The sequence below is a fragment of the Myotis nattereri genome (assembly GCF_964212035.1).
Source record: "Myotis nattereri genome assembly, chromosome: 1".
NCBI lineage: Eukaryota > Metazoa > Chordata > Mammalia > Chiroptera > Vespertilionidae > Myotis > Myotis nattereri.
In genome coordinates this window covers 18511929-18532247 of record NC_138075.1, presented here as the reverse complement: position 1 = coordinate 18532247, position 20319 = coordinate 18511929, and the positions used below count along the sequence as shown (strand labels likewise).

Genomic DNA, 20319 nt, shown 5'->3' with positions numbered 1-20319 from the left:
AAATTCCAAGTACATTGCTCTTGTCAAAACTGTGAAGTTGGGAAAAAGAAAAAAGAAAAATGCTTTATTAATGCACAACAGAAGTTTCTAGTCAAAAAAAATTCTAAGACAGCAAAATATGCATATTCTAGATTTCCTATGCAGGTGGCATAAATGCAAATTTGCATTTGGTTCTATCAAAAATGGTTAGGACAATAAGGATCACAGTTTTAGAGCTGGATAGAAATTTTACAAGGTTGGATAAATTTCTATTTTTAATCATAATACTGTTTCTTATTAAGAATTTTTTAAACAATTTTATGTATCTTTTTTATATTGTTTATTGATTTTAGAGAAGGGAGAGGGAGAGAGATAGAAACATCAATGATAAAAGAGAATCATTAACCAGCTGACTCCTACATGCTTTACACTAGGGATTGAGCCCCCAACTCGAGCATGTATAGCTTGACTGGAATCAAATGGGACCCTTCAGTCCGCAGCCTGGCGCTTTATCCACTGAGCCAAACCAGCTAGGGCTTAAGAATTTTTTTTGAGGGGAGCTTCTCTAATTACTACCTGGCCTTCAAAGGTAAACCTTGTCTTTCTACCACCTCCCACCTGTATCTTACCCACTCATCTTGGCCATTATTCTGTGTTTACTCAAATATTCTTGCAATTTATACCTATAATTTTTTGGTCATACAAACTTTTTATATGACCAAGTTTAAATATAACACAATTGTAGAAGCCCTCTGAGACATGCTGGCAGCTTCATAGCCTCCTGTCCTCCCAGTACAAACATAAGAGTTAGTTCTTCCTTCTCCTGTGTTCTTCTGTCAATGTTGACACAGTTTTACAACAACGTAACACACCTTAAGGAGGCTTCAAATTTGTTTACATCACCATTCCCCCCATTAACTTCCATGGCTTACTAACACTTATATCCCCAGTGTCTGTACACAAAAAAGTACACAATCAATAAATCTTGGCTGAAAGAAGACTTTAGATGGCAATACACATAATGGCAAGAACGCTATGAGTGGACATGGATGTGATCCATTTTCCCATTCTGAAAAAGTCACATTCTTCTCTGAAACTTCATTTTTCTCATATTTTTAAAAAAGGACACTGTTTAAAATCAAAGGTTCTTTCTTTGTAATAAAACCTTAAGTTGGACCACAATTGGTCAGATTTACAGTACTGTTGGTTTTCTTACAGAATTTAAATGGGATGGAAGATTTTGCACTTTATGTTAAAGGTGAAATAAAACTAGTCTAAAAAGAAATGCAAGTTCTTAAATATTGAAACTTGAATAAACATATCTATATCTTATGTGGTCATAATTTTCTATATATTTTAATTTCTATTTCAAAAATAATTTGAATTTCCAAGCTGATCTATGAAGATAGTTGATAATTACCTGAAGTGTAGAATATTAGCAAATCGTTCAATTTTATTTATTTATTGCTTACCTTACATTAAATTTGAATCATAATGCTAAAAAAAAAATGAAGCAATAAAGTTATCTTCAGAACTTAAAGTTAATTCCTCCAATTTTGTAAATGAGTAAACAGGACACCCAGAGAGGTGAAGGGATTTGCTTAAGCCACACAGAGATTTGACAGGCTTTGAGCAGACCCTCGGAAACCAAAATCTATATATATAAAAGGCTAATATGCAAAGTGTCCCCTTGGGAGTGCAACTGGGAGAACAGGAGTTCCATTGCTCACTATGATGTATGCTGACCACCAGGGGGAAGTGCAGAATATGGTGGGCAATCAGTGGCTGCAGCAGGGCGCTGAGGGAGTGAGGGAAGGAGGAGGTGAGGAGACAGGGAGGTAGAAACATGATCAGCCCCAATCGCCAGCCAGGTCTAGGGACCCTACCTGTGCACAAATTTCATGTACCGGGCTTCTAGGATAAGTATATATGTGTAATGAAGGGTGGTGACAGCTGCCCTGACCTTTGTAAACTCCAGAGACATTGCTTTAGCCAAGGAAAAGGCAGAAGAACTTGTCTCTCTGATGGTCTAATTTTAATATCTAAATAGTTTTACCTTCCTTTTTCGTTCCATCCCATCCCTATACATTTAAGCTAATTTTTCAATGGTAAGTCAAAGGAACATGGAGATTTCATAATGCATTATAATAATCTTTCTCAGCAATAAAATACTACAGCTTCACATGCTCATTATGTGACAAAAATATATGGCTAGCCCAAATAGACACCTTGAAGCTCATAAACATTATGATAACTTTAAGATTCAAAGATGAGTTACCTTGCTTTCTGCTAACCAGCGATGTGGGTCATAATTAATGTCAGGACCAGATGAAAAAAACTAAAAGAGAGAGAGAGAAAGAATAGTCTATTAAAAGTAGATTTTTCTCTGAAATGAATTTATCTAAATGAAAATTTTCACCATAACATACACAAGTTAAGTATCTAAAACTTAAGGGTTTAGAAAGGAGACAGTTCATACCAAGTACTCAATCAATTCCAAAACATGATTTAACATTTCTATTTATGTAAATATATATGTATACATATATATAATGTTTTTACATATATATAATGTATATGTAAAATGTAAACATTTAGCTAAAATAGAGACATGAATTAACTCTCAAGTGCTAAGGCTGATTCCCATGCAGCCTTGATTAAACCAGTTTGCTTCATGTTTTCCTTGTTTCTTTTTCTCAGTCTTACTCCTTGTATTTCACAGTGGGTGTGATGTAATTGCACAGAAACTTAATTCTTTGTCTCATTTATCCTTCTTTAATTTTATACTATGAGGGCCATTTTGTCTCATTAATGATTATGTAGAAATGACAGAAACTAATCATGGAATCATTCCTTTATATCTCATGATGATAACAAAATCCCACAATAAGTAGGTTGTCTATGCCAGCTGCCCTGATTCCCTTCACACCAACTCATTTATAAACTCACTGCCATCTGTTTCTGTGTTATTACTGATAAAACTGTATTCAGAGGTTGTCAATGATTTTACAATTATAAATACAAATTTTTTTTCTCAATTCCTACTTTTGTTGAACCTATGATATTTTTGCAGGACTTCTTTCTAGAAATGTTCTCTTAAAACTACCCTACCCCACTTCAAAAGATATTTATTCCTATTCTCCAATTCTTCCATATTTCCTTATGTGTGAGCATATCTCTCCCTTAGGAAACATCATCAGGTAATTCATTCGGCATCTGAAAAATGATAATGAGTGCCAACCACATGTCATATATAGGAATGCTGTATTATCATATCCAACCTTTCTCTCATCTACTGTTTCACTGCCAGGGGTGGGCAAACTTTTTGACTCGAGGGCCACAATGGGTTCTTAAACTGGACCAGAGGGCCGGAACAAAAGCATGGATGGAGTGTTTGTGTGAACTAATATAAATTCAAAGTAAACATCATTACATAAAAGGGTACGGTCTTTTTTTTTTTAGTTTTATTCATTTCAAACAGGCCAGATCCGGCACGTGGGCCGTAGTTTGCTCACGGCTGGACCCCTACCAAACTCTCATGCCCTCTCTCCCTATATTTTCAAGGAAAATATTCCTAAGCACTCTAGTTCATGGCAAAAAAAAAAAAAAAGAAGTCTTGATCCAAAGCCTATCCTCTTTATGCTTTACAAATAAATGAATAGTCAGACCAAGTGTTATGGGAAAGCTCCTGAATTATCAAAGACTGGTCTGGGAAAATGATGTATCTTCACTTCAGACATTTTCCTAAATGTTTTATAATGGTGGTGATTTATTAAGTGTCTACCCTTAAGTTTTCAAACACTACAGACATTTACTAAAGTAGAATAAGTATAATGACTGGAAAAAGAAAATTTTAATTAGAAATAATACCAATATCCCCAAGGACTTTCCCTAGACTTGTTTGTTACATATCTATTATTCAATCCATTCCATAACACAGTCGCTTTCTACATAAAATGGCTGAAAATTTCATCAGCAATACTTCAAAAAGTCAACCAATGACAAAGAATTGGAATTAATCCATTTTTTAAAACATTTTACAAGGATCGCCTCTCCCATAGATCTCTGAACTACAAAGCAAAGAATTTATCTTAACAAACACCCAAGGGTGGTTTCTTTGAGGTGAGAGAAAATGTTATGTTCTTGTGTATTCTTTTTTTCAAGTTTACAGAAATGAAACAACAGAAGGTATAAACAGAAAGAGACCCACAATGGAAAAAAAAAAAAAATGTGGTCTTAAAAAAAAAAAAAAACTGAAAAAATGCCCATTCTTTTAAATTTATCTCCACCCACCACGTGGATTGAATTAGTCTCTCTCCAAGAGAAAAGGTGCCAAGACCCATTACTACAATCATTCATGATTGAAAGCCTATTAAAAAATAGGGTGCTTTTCAGAATATGTTAGATGGAAGGAAAATTTAAGCAACCTGCTATATGCAAACTATATTTTAGCCTATAATTAACCATAACAAGGTTTATATACCTTATAGCATGATCCAAATGTTTCCATTTTTATATCTCTACTTGACCAAAAACAAGTTGTCCTGACATAAATACTTAAATATAGAATAAACATTTCCTTGGTAATATATGATTCTTTTTGATGCAATTAGGATTTCAAGGTCACACATCCTTTAAATATATGTAAACACAACAAATATTATACAAATATAGCAGCATTAGACAATAAAATATAAATAAACCAGCATGATAGCAGGCCCTATAACAAGACTAAAAGAGTTAGTTTTCCCCAAAAGCCAATTACTGCTCATATTTGGCTCACAGTCCTCTTAAACTGACATCTGATTTGTTTCAAAAATGTACAGATAAATACATATCATAGAAATTCCACCAACTCCACCAAATTCTAACAGTTGAAATATTTTTGTTAGTCAAATCCTAAAACACCTTCTACTTCACGAGTAGAATTATAGTTTTATTTTCTTTAAAACACCACTTAAGAAAACCAAGAAAAAAAAATGGTAAGGAAAAAAATGCGGAAAGTACTATAAAATGGAACAGTTACTGTATATGAGGAAAAGGATGAATGACAAAAGAAACACATGAAGAGGATTTTTTAAAAGCCCTATGCCTGATCCTATAATTTTAGTAATATCATATCATCAAATGAACTAAATACAGTGGTAAATGATAGCTTGTCAATGCTCTCTGTATGTAATATAGCAGTACTGGAACCTAGAGTTAATAAGAAGTGCTTACCTTGAAGAAATTAAGAACACCCATGATTACTTCTGTTTTTATTGATCATTTCACTAGGACTATAAATTGAATTGCAATCAATATCCCATTTTAAAGATAGAAAAGCTAAATTAAATATACTTTGTTTAAATGGGGAAGGCAAATAGCATAGTGGTTACTTGATTAAGCTCCAGAGTTAGACTCCCAAGGTTTTTAGTCCTAGTTTTAGTATTTAACTAGATATATGGCCAGAGGCAAGTTACTTAACCCCTCCAAGTCTTACTTTCTCTTTGTCAAAAAAATGGATTTAATCAGAGTACCTATAGGACTGGGTGGTTTTAGGGATAAGGGAGAGATTACATACAACATACTTACCACAGTTCCTGTAATGTAACTAGTGCTCAATAGATATTGGCCAGTAGTATACCAACAACAACAAAAATGGCCTGTGAAAATGAAAAATTCAAAATCCAGTCCTCTTGACCCAACTATGCATTTTAGCCAGAACTGCTGCCTCTCTTGTAAGACATTTTCTTTTAAATGTGAGACAGACAATTCAATGGAATCACAGCACATGTTCTCTCACTGGAACTGTGCAATAGATACAGTACCTCATTCCAAAAAATGCAAGATGTTATTTTCTTTCATAAAACTTTCTCAAACAAAAATGTAAATACCATGTAACCATACATTAAAATCTTATTATAGTTATACTAGAGGCCTGGTGCAGTGGGGTCCCTCAGCCTGGTGTGTGCCCTCTCACAATTCGGAACCCCTTGGGGGATGTTGGAGAGCTGGTTTCGGCCCCATCACCACAGGCCAAGCAGAGGGACCCCACCAGTGCACAAATCCATGCACCGGGCCAGTATCGGCCTGATCCCCACAGGCCAGACTGAAGGACCCCACTGGCCTTTAGTATGTATATAAGATCTTTGGTTAATCTCTTCCTGCCCTACTCCCTTCCCCATTCCCTCTGAGATTCATCAGTCTGTTCCATGTTTCCATGCTGCTGGTTTCTGCTCCCGCGTTGAACGTCTGCCCCCTGGTGATCAGTGTGTGTCATAGCAACTGGACGGTTGGTCGGTCGGCCAATTGGCCAGTGGTTGCTTAGGCTTTTAGATATACAGATATAAGGAAACTAAGTGAAAGGTACAATGAGAACTCATAATTACTTTGAATTTCTCCATCGAGTCCCTGGAGAAGGTCTTACAAGCTGCATCAATTTCCTTCCCTATTACACTAAGAATGGATTCTTGTTCAGTCTCCAGACAAAGAAGTTGATCCTTGAGCTGCAATCTGGCCTCTTCCATCCTCCTTAAGTGCTCTTCTTCATTGCTTATATGTTTCTCCTAAAGCATTCATAAATAAAAACAATTATTAAGTGGCGGCAAGAAACACCTGTAATATCCAAACAACCAACTTAAATAAGTGCATTAGAAAACAGATCTAATTCTGTCAGTCCCTTTACTGGAATAAAACCTTCTTGCCTAATCATTAACTGAGGTCAACTTATAAAGAATTCATAAGTAGGGCATGGGGAGAACTGATAGTGGATAACTGACAAAGAAAATTATAGTTAATCTGCAACCAAAAGTAAAAGTTGAAAAAAATCCCGTATCATTTAATAATTTAATATCATTAATGGTCAGATTAAAAGCTGATACTATAACTGACTCTGAACTACCAAAAATTTAGTAAAACACTACAAAATGCAAAATGTCAAATAAGATCATGTCAGCTTTTTCATTTAAGAAAAAAAAATAAGTGTTATAATATTTATGTCATCAAAACATTTTTTAAAAGTTTAAGTTTTCAAATGCAGTCATACTCCATAATTGCTTCAAGTCATAAAAATTTGATAAAAGCAAGATGGAGCTACTTTTCAAGTAAGCAAATAGTATATTTAATAAAAAGGATTTCTAAGGAGTCCTTTAAGAGATTACAAGGACTTGGGGGCCCCCTGTAGGCAGAACAATTTTCAATCATGATTACACAATTTCATTACCAGGGAAATTCAAGTTGTAATACACAAGGCTTGGAAGGGAAAAAAACAGACTCACTAAAATTGTAAGTGTAAATGGTGGACAAAAAGTCATGATGCTGGCTGGTTTTGCCTTCGGACATTCCATAACAGCCTAATCATCTTTACCTACCCTAATAAACATAACACAAGCAGGAAGATTATGTGGTCAGCAAACCCAGCTTGAATTGAAAATAACAAAGAGATGTTTTCAATGAAAAATAAAGAGGAAAAGTAGAATAATATTTTAGCAGAATAATCACACATATTTCCTTTAAATTCAACTTTTATTGTTTAATATATTTTTATTGATTTCAGAAAGGAAGGGAGAGGGAGAGAGAAATAGAAACATCAATGATGACAGAGAATAATTGATCAGCTGCCTCCTGCATGCCCCACACTGGGGATAAAGCCCACAAACCAGGCATGTGCCCTGACAGGGAATCAAACTGTGACCTCCTGGTTCATAGGTCGGAGTCACTCATTGAGCCACACCAGCCACCAGGCAATTCAACTTACTTTTTAAAATAAATGAAACACCCTCTGCCCCAAAGAACAGTCCTTTCACAACTTGTTTTCTGCCCTTCTCTCCAGCCTCATCACCCTCTTTTCCATCCTCTCATACTTTAACCTCTTGCAGCTTCTCAAATATGCCTACATGTGTCTCTTCTGATCAATCTGATGTGTTCAACACTACTTCAAGTTGCACTATTTCAAATGGAACTGGTAGCCAAGAGACAGCATTTGTCTTGAGTACATCATCCTGGACTGGACTTCAACTTTGTAAACTTAGGAACTGGATTTTTTTTTTTTTTGTACTCTAAGTTGAGTCAACTTTTAGCAGTAGAGTAACATTAAATTTACAAGAGACTAATGTGCAAACTAGAATGCCACTCAATTAACTACATTAATTTACAATGAGGACCATAACTGCCATATGGAACAGAATGCTCATGTCAGCATAACCAATACATTTTCTCCCTGTAGACCAGTCTAGATGAAAAGGCATATTCTACAGAATGTTACTTAATAAACAAGAAATAACAGCCTTGCATGTCCATCTACAGTGTTTGGATGGAGACTGCCCAAATACATCTCCCTAACTTTCTGCTTTGTCCTCATTCGGATCCGGACACGCACTCCCTCCTCATTAATATGGCATTTCTTTATATATATGGATATCTTGATCTCATCTGGGAGCCCTTCTGAAAAATTAGCATCCTGTCTCTGAATAGTATTTGATGATTTTGTAGTTTACTTACTAGAAAGCAACCTACTGTCAAGTCTCTAGGTGAGGATTCTTGCCTTTGTATTGCTGCTACATAACAACAAGGACATACCAAGATCAATGCTATCTCTTGGCTACCAGCTCCTTTTGAAAGAGCGCAACTTCAAAGAGTTGCATGGGAGGAGCCACATGTGGGTATACCTGCCATCTATACTTCTTATCCTTCAAAGTTTATCCTCAAGATGCCTTTCTTTCTTAATCACCCAATATAAAATGTTTCCACAACACATAATTCATATTATAGTTTTTAAAAAATGTATCACCCTGTCTTCTTCAATAAACCGCTTATTTCAGGAAACCACAAAACATTTATAATTATCTTTAAATTCCCCAACTTTGCTGCATAAGTGATTTAAACATTTTTTGAAGCTCAAATTCAACACTATAAAGATAATTTCAGCCAAGACCGGTTTGGCTCAGTGGATAGAGCATCAGCCTGCAGACTGGAAGGTCCCAGGTTCGATTCCGGTCAAGGGCATGTACCTTGGTTGCGGGCACATCCCCAGTGGGAGGTGTGCAGGAGGCAACTGATCGATGTTTCTCTCTCATCGATGTTTCTGACTCTCTGTCTCTCTCCCTTCCTCTCTGTAAAAAATCAATAAAATATATTTTTTAAAAAAAAGATAATTTCATTAATTACCATGAAGATCTCTACAGTCAGAGGTTACACAGGTGTGCTAGGAGGTTTCCTCTGCACATGCACAGGTGTGATGTTAGTACCTGAGTTACTGATGTATTTAAAGGACAACTGTTCATAGTCTAAACCACTGATGGCGAACCTATGACTGGTTTAGGCACCTCTGACACGCAAACTCATTTTTTTGGTTGATTTTTCTTTGTTAAATGGAATTTAAATATATAAAATAAACATCAAAAATATAAGTCTTTGTTTTACTATGGTTGCAAATATAAAAAAATTTCTATATGTGACACGGCACGAGAGTTAAGTTAGGGTTTTTCAAAATGCTGACACGCCGAGCTCAAAAGGTTCGCCATCACTGGTCTAAACCCAGGCAATTCACAATGGTATTCTAATTGATCTTTCTGTTTTCATTTTCCTCACAGCCATCTTTCTTTTACCAACTGTCACTTTTCTGTTATTTGACTCTTATTAATAAGAAGACAAAACTACTTCCATATTTTGATATCCTTAAAATGTTGATCATGTCATAAAAAGCCCTATAAATTCAATCTCTTTAGCAAAAACTGAAAATTTCATTATTCAATTTACTGTCTTCCATGAGACAGTTAGCATGTCCTATCTAATCTCCCTTCAAAGTAAAACTCAGAACTATGAACTCAAAAAGAACAGGGGGTTCAACTACCTGTTCTTTCAGAAATCCCTTCTTTTACACATCTGACAGAAGGTGATCCAACCCCTATTTGACCAGCTCAAATTTCAAGGAACCGAACACTTGGCAAAACTGTAAAATCTCTCATTAGTCTAAGTGCTATAAGTAAATGAATCCTCCACCCCTACTAAATCTTCTAACACTCCAGGTAAAGATACATTTTTTTTTTTACTTAACGAGGCTATAGATATGGCCCCTTGCCGGTTCTCTATCCTCAGCATGTGCTCCAGGACTCTACATCTGGAGCTATGTAAGCTGTTCCACTATGTACTTATGCAATTGTTTCATTTATTCACTCATTCAACAAATGTTCAAGGAAGGCCTACTATGCTGAGACATTCTGGGTCTAGGGACAGAATGAATGAGATATATAAGGCCCTTGCCCTCATTGAGCCAACAAATATCTCCATTAAATTTCATCAGTTTTGTTTTGTTTGTGACTTGAGAATATCCATTTGTATACTAATGGTGACACCCAATAAATTCACTCTTTCTCTCTGGTTTCATGTTTCAGAAATAGCTCTACCAGTGGAGCAAGCACAGCTACTTCTATGGAAGGGGTAGGAGGGTGACAGGCTGACAGTAATCCAGGCATCCTGGCTGATTTGGAGGCATATCTATCTATACTTATAAAAGCCTAAGCAACCGTTATGACCTGACGACTGGATAACTCGACGACCAGCCGGTAGCTATGACCATCAGGGGGCAGACACTCAATGCAGGAGCTGTCCCCTGGTGGTCAGTGCATTCCCACAGCCAACCTCCCGCGGTCCTTACCCCCAGGCGGCCACGATTGGGACTGGGGAGACAGCCCTCATAGGCTGGGAGGGACCCCACCTGTGCACGAATTTGTGCACCATGCCTCTAGTCGATAAATAAGGGAAGATGATAATATTTAGGTACTGTCATGGCTATTCCCTGGGCTTCCAATGAATTTAAAGGGTGCAAGAATTCTACAACAAAAAGCTACCATATTTCTAGAGAACCGGAGGTAGGACAAGGCATTTTAGAAACTGTTTAGAATATGGGAAACACGGTTAATCTTTTCAGCACAAATGGATGCAGATACCTGGATCTTGGGGCTATAAGGGTCTTCTTTGTGGGGATAGATATAGAAGAAGCTGACCAAAGCAGTTTATATAATCCAAGAAGAGAGATCATCTATATCATGGCTGAAGTTGAATTAGAGAATAAATGTTACAAATGTTACCCTTAATATTACAAATGAGGAAACCAAAGTTCAGACAGACTAAGTAACTTGATTATATTCAAAGAGCCTAAAACCCATGCCTTGAGTTTCCTGACTCCCTGACTGGTGATGTTAAAATGCTAGGTCAAAATTGTAAAACTGAACTTTAGAAAGCCAGTATGAAAAACTGAGAAAAGTCATCAGCAGGTTATGTGGAGACTAATGTAGTGCTAATGTAGAAAGAATAACTAAAAAATTATTTCTGGATGAGCCTTATCATTAGAAAGCATAAGACATATTCAAAATAAACCATAAAAAGAGGAAAACACTCATCAAGCACACACAATATCCTAAACTTTTAGGGGCTCTCCATCCACACTAGAGACATACCCTATGTACACATGAAATCTGCTCTTGGCAAATTTTAATTAGTAAGTATACTAACCACACACTAAGCACGTGTGGTTCCACTGTCCAGACAGCAAGGTTTTAAGAAGCTTCCATTTCAGGACAGGAAAAGCTTGTATTTATTGATATTTACTTCTAAAGGAAATGAAAAATTATACTGCTCACAGTCTCATCACACACACACACACACACACACACACACACACACACACAGCTGACTGGCTTGATCAAGAGACCTGTAATTCAAAGGATCAGAAATACTCCTCTAATTCTATATGTGTGGTTCAGCACACTCCTCATAACTCAGAATATTCACTTTTCCAAAGGCTGTACGATTATAAGGAGACATGATCTTAATGCAAATAGAGTAACTTTAATAAAACTAGAGCATGTCCAAAATGTTATCTCCTTGGTAAAAGCTTATGAGATTCCTTTAGTGTCTTAAGATTTCCAGAAAAGCTGCTTTATTCCCAATATGGTTATTACATGAAATGAAAACAATTCTTCACACACCTTAACAGAAACAGAAAGCACACTTAACAAACTAAATAAATCATTCATTTACAATGTTAATGTTTTTCTTTTACAGAAAATGAACTTGAATAACCAAGTGTGGCAATATTTGATACTCAAAGCCATCAGCAGGGGCAGACGGGAAAAGAGGTAAAGAAAGATCGAATAATATGGGGCGGGGCAAAAGTAAGTTTACAGTGGTTCCTATGGAAAATAATACAATACTTAATAAATTATAATACAAGAATAAACTCTGTTTTGCATACTCACAACTGTAAACCTTCTTTTGCTCCACTCTGTAATAAGGTCTGAAATAAAAACTAGCACAATGTAATTCAAAGTTATTGGGAGCATGGCTTGTTGAAACTCTAGACCTGGACACATCACCTAAAAAGTTTTGGGAAAGAGTATTTCTGTAACACAAGATAACTGTATGCCTAAGCCTCAAATCCAGGACACTAGGATTACAAGGCAAATAATGAAACTATCCTGAACAAAAATTGAATCTGTCTGGAAGCCTTTTATCTGGTTCTCTAAAGAAGGCTCACATTACTTATGCCAACAGAGTTGACTCAGCTGTAAGGAAGTTGAGATATAATATGAAACACCAATGAAAGCAGAAACAGCAGCATGACTCAATGGGAAGGATCTACTATGGATATTACAGAAAACTTAAGAAGAGTTTAATCTGGAAAATTGCCACACTGCAGTTCAAACTGTCTTGCAAAATGGCCAATAAATAAATAACACCTTAAGTGCTGGTCACACCATAACTACTTTTTGCAAACATACTTTTTAAAAACAGAAGATCTTTTAAGACAGTAGGCTTCTAAAATTCGAAGTATGGCTATTTAACACTTCCATTGGTATCAAAAAGAAACAAAAACAAAAGTAACATAATTCTAAAATCCTATAGTTCTGATCAATTTGAAAGTCCCCATGGATTGTCCTACATATACCCCTTGCCCTCTGTGAACGCAACAATACTGAGGAATAAAGAGGACCAGGAAAGGTCATAAGACTGAATGTTTTTCCTTGTTATAAAAACCCAATAACATGCACCTCCTTCCTTACCCACATGGATGTTATAACAAGACAGAACATCTCAGCTCTTAGGAAGGCTAGGTGCCCCCTTTGTGCTCTGCTGGCACTTTATATGAGCTTCTGCTATACCACTTACTACGATGTGTGTCTTTCATATATGTCCCCTCACCAGACTGTGACTTCCTCAAGGTTAAAAAATCTAATTCTTTTTCATTTAAATATCCCAGCACCTAGTAGAATATCTTACACATAGAAGGCAGTCAATAAATTTTCTGGAACAGATAAATCCTTTTATTTTCCTCTCATTCCACAAGCATTTTTTGAGTATATTCTCTATATGCCAACCATAGTAGATCCCAACTATGCAATAATTAAAAACAAAGCAGGATCTCTGAACTCGACTCTTCATGTTTCAATAAGCTGGGTTTTTTCAATAAATTAATTAGCAAACTTCAGTTTGAGGGCAATCATCTTTTCAGTAGCAGATTACTGTGACTGTCAAGGCAAGCTGATGTCACAAAAGTGAGAGGATTGCCAGGGGTAAGAAGTAATCAGATGCAGAATAAATTCTGAGCACAAAAACAAGAAGAGCTGCTGATGAATAAAGTACTGTCCATGTATGAAAGAATAAGGTGGTTCTCTATATGTATTTAGTAAGCAAAATAACATTATAATTAATACTAGAAGACTGGTTTCCTACAATAAAAATGCTACTATTTTGTGGGTTAGATATACTCTTCATCTTCTGAAAGTAGATGCTGAAAGTAGATGCTTAACAGTTTCCTTCAAAGAAGAGAAAGAAGTTACAATTAATAGTATGTGAAGAGTAAGAACTGAGAGCATTGGTAAAATCGTAGAGCTAACAGAAAAAAACGATGATATATTAGAACACTGGATATATGAATTTGATGCATGTTAAACCTTTTGTGTGAAAAAGACTTTCCAATCTATAACCTACTTGGTATTGGGCAGGCTAAGGAAAGTTATCCATAAGAGAGAAACAAAAAAATGGAAATTCAAATTTAAATTTCTAACCCCATGTAAGTAACTTATTTTTGCATCAGGCTTTTCAAGATCATTTTCTAGGAGAATATTGAGCAATACAAAGATCATTGGCAGCATAATCAAAAAAGTGTTAGGATATATATTGGATACATTCCTAAAAATTAATATACAAAGTAGGAAACAAAAATATCTCTAAAGGGTATTTATTAAGTTGTAGGACAATTCTGTAATTATGTATCTATCAAGTCAAATGCCTGGAAACAGAAATAACATTATTTAAAATAAGCAGTTCTGATGCCTTTCTATTTCTGAAACAAAATATAGACAAGGAAACAAACAACTAAAGTTTTAAATTATGCATTTGGAATGAACATTGTTTAATTTTCAAAAGAAAAAGGATTGTATCATTCATCTCCATAGAAATGTTTATAAGCATACAGCATCTTTAAAAACCACCAGAATTTCTTCCCCTCCTTGTTTTTTACCTAAAAGATGCTTAAGCATGCATTTATTCTTATAAAAGAATATGCTAAGAAAAGTTTAAAAACAAATCTCCAAATAATAAAACCCAAGTATACAATAAGCACTTCCTAGCTGTTTTTTTTTTTCCTTAAAACTTACAGAATACTGCTTGTTTACGATTAAATGACAAAACAGACCAAATCAACAAGCATTTTAAATAGTAATGAGAGAAAACTCAATGAAAATAAACCTGGACATTCATCTTATGTTCCCTTACAGGGTCCACCAAAGCAAAACAGGAATGCTTAACTTAAGCAAAGTGCTGAAAGATATAATATAGAACTCTTCATGTGGCCTATTCAGTTTAATTCCTATACTAGGGGTATTACTCCCAATTTCAAAATTAAATGAAATCAAACTAATAGTTCAGGCTTTTTAAGTGCCCATACAGAACTACTTTCCTCTCAAGCCCTTGTAAGTTATCAACCACTTGGTGAGTTAGGATTAAATGGCAGGCCTCTCAATCAAATTCAAATCAGGAGAAATAAAGACCCAAACGTTAATTTCACTCCTTAAATTCATTTAAAATCAAACTCTTTGATTGTCAATGGTTGGTAGAGAAGTCACTGTCAAAATAACAGAGTTTGAAAATGGCTTTTTCACACCTGCTTCAGTTTGGGAAGTAGAGACCAACTGTACTTCGATTCACCTTTATTTCTTGCCCCTCCCTATGCATAGCTGTATGTATAACTGCCCGCCCTACCACCACCCCCCCCCCGGCACACACACACACACACACACACACACACACACTGTATAGTCACTTGACCTTTGCATTCTAAACTTGTTTCTTAGTATCTGGCACAATGTTTCATACAATGTTTCATAAGCACTCTGATGTTTCAGTAAATTCTCTGTAGAAGTCAAGGACTACTGAGGACTTAATGACTGCAAGTGGTTCAATTAAAAATGCTTTGTAAATGACAAACACAAAATTTATAAGTGTACCTTTAATTGGACCGTTTTTATTATTTTCACTGGGGTTTTTTTTAAGATGACAGAAATCTGACAGGAAATTACTCATAAGATCCTAATTAGTGTTTATTTAGAGTATCTGATTTAAATTTGCCTCCTAATTAATTCGTGGTAGCTACAACTTTGTTCTACTCACACAATTTAAAATGGACGAAGCACCAAAGAGTGCAGTCTGTCCAAAAATGGCCTATAGTGTAAACTTTAAAGTAAATGTTAGAAGTCAAAAGCTCATTTGCTTCTATTCTTTCTTGTTCTCAAGAAAAGAATTTGAAATCAGAGAATTCTGCCTTCTACTATCAAAGAGCTTTTAGAAAAAAAATGTGTAACTGTGATTTTGCAAAGTAGTAAACATTTTACAGAATAGACATATGACAATCATATATATTTATCCACATCATGAAAAATGGCAATCCTAAACAGATGGTCAAATTAGAACTGAAACACTGAACTAAACAACACTGATTCATTTTTTCCTGATCTCTTTTATCAATATCAGGTTTTAATTAGATTTTTCTAACAAAATCATTGATGACTCCTTCTCCAAAGTTTGTGTCAGGCTAAAAAGAATCCAAGAGTATATGGTAATCTGTTGAATATAATAACCCTAAATTTAAATTCAACATTAAGAGGACAAATGTGAGTCATTCTACTGGCAGTAAATAAAGGGGGAAAATAAAAGGAATTTGTGTTCACATCCTGTTTCCACCACAAGCTATGCAATGTTGTGCAAGTCACAATATACTCTCAACCTCAGTCTCCACCATCTGTAAAAATGGGTGTTATCATTACACTTGGAAATGAGAATAATAATTATCATTTTTCAAAGATCCACATTTTGTACAAGAAAACTATTTCCTAAGTGTTTTTATCCAGCATAGCCATAGCCTTAAAACATGTTGCAAGGTGCCACTTCTCAAATGATTTAAACAAAGGATTCCATGGGAAGGAACCAATATACATTTCTATGAATCCTGATGTACTCAACACTTAAGCTCCTATGAACTGCTATAGCCTTGGACATGTCACCATTTGTGGTGTTGAGGTATCTCCTAATTGTTTCATTGTAGTTACTGTCATGTCCTGAAAGCACTAATAATAGAAAATAAAGTCCTCTAAAAAGAATTAGATATAACTATGGAAACAAGCAAGTATTACATAAGATAGCTAAGTATCCCAGATAACCTTCATAATCTATATATTGGCCAGAATTGGTTCTTATAGATTCTGATACAATGGAAAAAATAAGATTGATAAACCTTGAGTCTTTTTCCCATTTATACCAATGGACAACTGGAAGCAATTGGGTAAGTCAATTAACTCTTTGGGCCAAAACTAACTCACCTGTAATTAACTCGCCAATATGTTGGGAGTACATATTTGTTAAAGTCCTTGTACACTTTATAAGTACATCGATGACAAATGTTTTAGGAAATAAAACCTTTGTACAACAGTTCAGAGCAACCCTGTAAACTTTGAGATAATGTCTGTTAAAAACAAAAGTTAACACAGACTTTTTTGGGAGGGAGGGCAAAAAACAGAAAGTACTGACGAATCTTTCAGCATCGCCATGGCTACCTATAACTACAAGGTATGTGTACTCATGTACCAGCATCTCTTGTAACAGAGAAATTCCACATATGGTTGTGACTAATGGTAGATTGAAGGAGAAAAGTAAAATGAGGAGAGTAGGTATCTAGCCTCTGGCTTTCTCCAGGTTGGGTCTCTAGTGACAAGAAGCATATTCTCATAATTCTGCTTAGAATGAAAACAGTAACAAATACAAATGAGAGTTCCAAATATGGAAAGTATAGAGGATAAAACATCATAGAGGATAAAAATTACTTGAGCCCAGCCAGAGTAGCTCAGTTGGTTGAGTGTCGTCCTGTGCATCAAAGGGTTGCTGATTTGATTCCCAATTGGGGCACACACCTGGGTTGTGGTTTCGATCACCAGTCAGGGAGTTTAAAGGTGTACAGAGAGCAACTGATCTCTCTCTCTCTCTCTCTCTCTCTCTCTCTCTCTTCCTCCCTCGCTCCCTCCCTCTCGTCCTCTGGTGAGGATTTAAAAAAAATTCCTTTCCTTGATCTATAATTTTAAAAGAGAAAAAAAGCAAATAATGTAATCAACAACAAAATAATGCTACATTTGCCAGATAAAATATTGGGTGGCAAATAAACTTGATTTTGAAAAAATGTTCAATGACATGTAAATTAAGAGTACACAGCTGTGCACAGAGCATGATCCCAAGTGAAGTCTGTGTGTCTGTCTGTGTAGAAAAGAACCGTAAAGAGAATTTCACTAAAACACACATTTTTAAAATGCTAGGTGGGAGATTACATGTGAGTTGTTATATTGTCCTACAAAATGCCCTGCATTTTTCACAATGAAATTCTATTGTTTTATAATTTTTAAGTGTTCCCTTTTAAAGACAAAACTATTTTTAAACCTATAATTTCAGAATTTATAGAAATGAACAGTCAGTAAAATTATATTATTCTTTCACTAATAAATGAAAATAAATATTTTATTATGTTTGCATTGGGCTTAAAAAAAAAACAACTTAATGTTTAACATTTTCTTTATACCATTTTTCTCATTGCTTTTATACTTGCCCGAAATACTATATATATTGTTCATGAAACATCCATAAAAAGTAAGGAGGGAGAGAATATGCAGAGTATAAACAGAATACCTTAACAAATAACGTTTTCCTAATTTTAGGCACCAGCTTTATCAAAAATATTATGTAAACATGTTCAAAATTAAAATCAATCCTTCAATACTTATACGACAGAATTACCTGGAAAGCTCTAAAAAAAAATGGCCAGTGTCATTAATAAACTCATACCTGTGTTAATGAAGTATTTTTTAATTAAATCAGATATGTGTCTGTATAGATAAGACATTTAAAACCTTTAGTATGTCAATTTGACGACTTGCTGAGCAAAAATGATTTAATTATACACTAGCTCTTCCAATGATTCACAGAGTCCAGTAAAACCAACAAAAATATATTTCTGATAGAATAAACAACATTATGAGTTTTGAGGTAAGTGCCAGAAGAATATAAAGTTTAATATTAATAAGATCATTTTAGAACAATAGAAGATACCAAACAATTTTCCTTTAAAATTTTAAGCAAAAGGTATAATAAATTTTAATGATACTATAAATGGAATAAAATTCTATCTGTACCCTTTCATGAGAGCTTTTTCTCTGGTAAGAAGCTCATAATAAAGTCTTAACTGCATATGTGAAAATTCTGTGGGTTGCACAATTCTTGTTATCTTTGTCATGTAAAACTGAAAAATAACATTTGATGCTAAAGCAAAATCAGATGTTGGAAAAAATGTATTTTAGTACCACATATCACCACTGAATACATGAGAAAATTATGCTAAAGTTGGTTATTTGGTACATATATATATGGACAGCATCTTCTACTACTAATTAAGGCTGCCGGTACTAATGCTGTAATATGAATTTTGATTCAATTTTAACACTTCTTAGTTTACCAAGTAATAACATGGCAAGAAACAAAGACCTAAACCAAAGTACGCAGTCAAATTAAATTAGTAGCAACATGTTTAAAAAAAAAGGCGAAGTGTGTGTCAGTGGCATAAGTAGCATCACATATTTATGTTAGGGATGGGCCTGCAAGAATAAGGCTTTGTTAAGTAAACAAGAAAGGCTTCCCTTTTGATTACAGCAGAGGACCATCACAAACCCCTTCAACCCACAAGGCTCCATTTATTAAAATCATTGCATGCTCAGGCAGTAATCTTTGGGCTATAAGTCCTAGGGCCTTTTTTCACTAAAAATGTATTTTTATCTGGTGTTCTTGTTTTTGTTCCCCCCAGTCAGGCCAACACACACACACACACACACACACTCGTGCATGAATTTCGTATATATATATATTCTGTGTGTGTGTGTGTCCCTCAGCCCAGCCTGCACCCTCTCAAATCTAGGACCCCTCGAGGGATTTCTGACTGCCTGTTTAGGCCCGATCCCACCGGGCAGTAAGACATCCCTCTCACAAGCCAGGACTGCTGGCCCCCAAATGCTCGCCAGCCAGCCTGCCTGATTGTCCCTAACCGCTCCTGCCTGCCAGCCTGATCACCCCCTAACCACTCCCCTGCCAGCCTGATCGACACCTAACTGCTCCACTGCTGGCCCATTTTCCCCTAACTGCCCTCCCCTGCTGACCCAATTGCCCTCCCCTGCCGGCCTGGTCAACCCTAACTGCCCTCCCCTGCCAGCCTGGTTGCCCCTGTCTTCCACTGCAGGCCTGGTTCCCCCCAACTGCCCTCCCCTGCAGGCCTGATACCCCCACAACTGCCCTCCCCTGCAGACCATCTTGTGGTGGCCATCTTTGACCACATGGGGGTGGCCATCTTGTGTGTTGGAGTGATGGTCAATTTGCATACTGGCCATGGCTAATTAGCAAATCAGGGCTAATTAGCATATCCCTCTCATTATATAGGATATATCTATATATATATATCTATATATATATAGATAGATATATAGATATATATATTATCCATATTTCTTTATCTACATATATACATGATTATGTATGGATGTGCAAACACAGATACCTCTTTATCCACAATTTACTTATAAATTACCTACTGCATGTCTGGCTCTATTCCTCATCTCGGGATGCATAAACCACCAAGGTTTGGTTCCTGTCCCAAACAGAAAACTGCCCACTTGTTTGGTTTGTTTAACATACATGGCTTCAATATCACTTGCTGATAGAACTCTTCAGATGGGACCTCCTTTGTAGACCACCTGTTTCAAGTGATTCAACAAGCTC

General features: G+C 35.8%; 1 protein-coding gene across 1 annotated transcript in view; it reads right to left on the bottom strand.

Moving 5' to 3' along the window:
- The window catches only part of CEP128 (centrosomal protein 128), a 348318-nt gene that overhangs the window by 183764 nt on the left and 144235 nt on the right, over positions 1-20319 (bottom strand). Inside the window, exons 16-17 of the mRNA XM_081083727.1 lie at positions 6351-6527; positions 2258-2317 (exon numbers count right to left, since the gene is read on the bottom strand). Coding sequence (XP_080939853.1) covers positions 2258-2317; positions 6351-6527 — 237 coding nt within the window. The remainder of the gene's footprint in view (positions 1-2257; positions 2318-6350; positions 6528-20319) is intronic.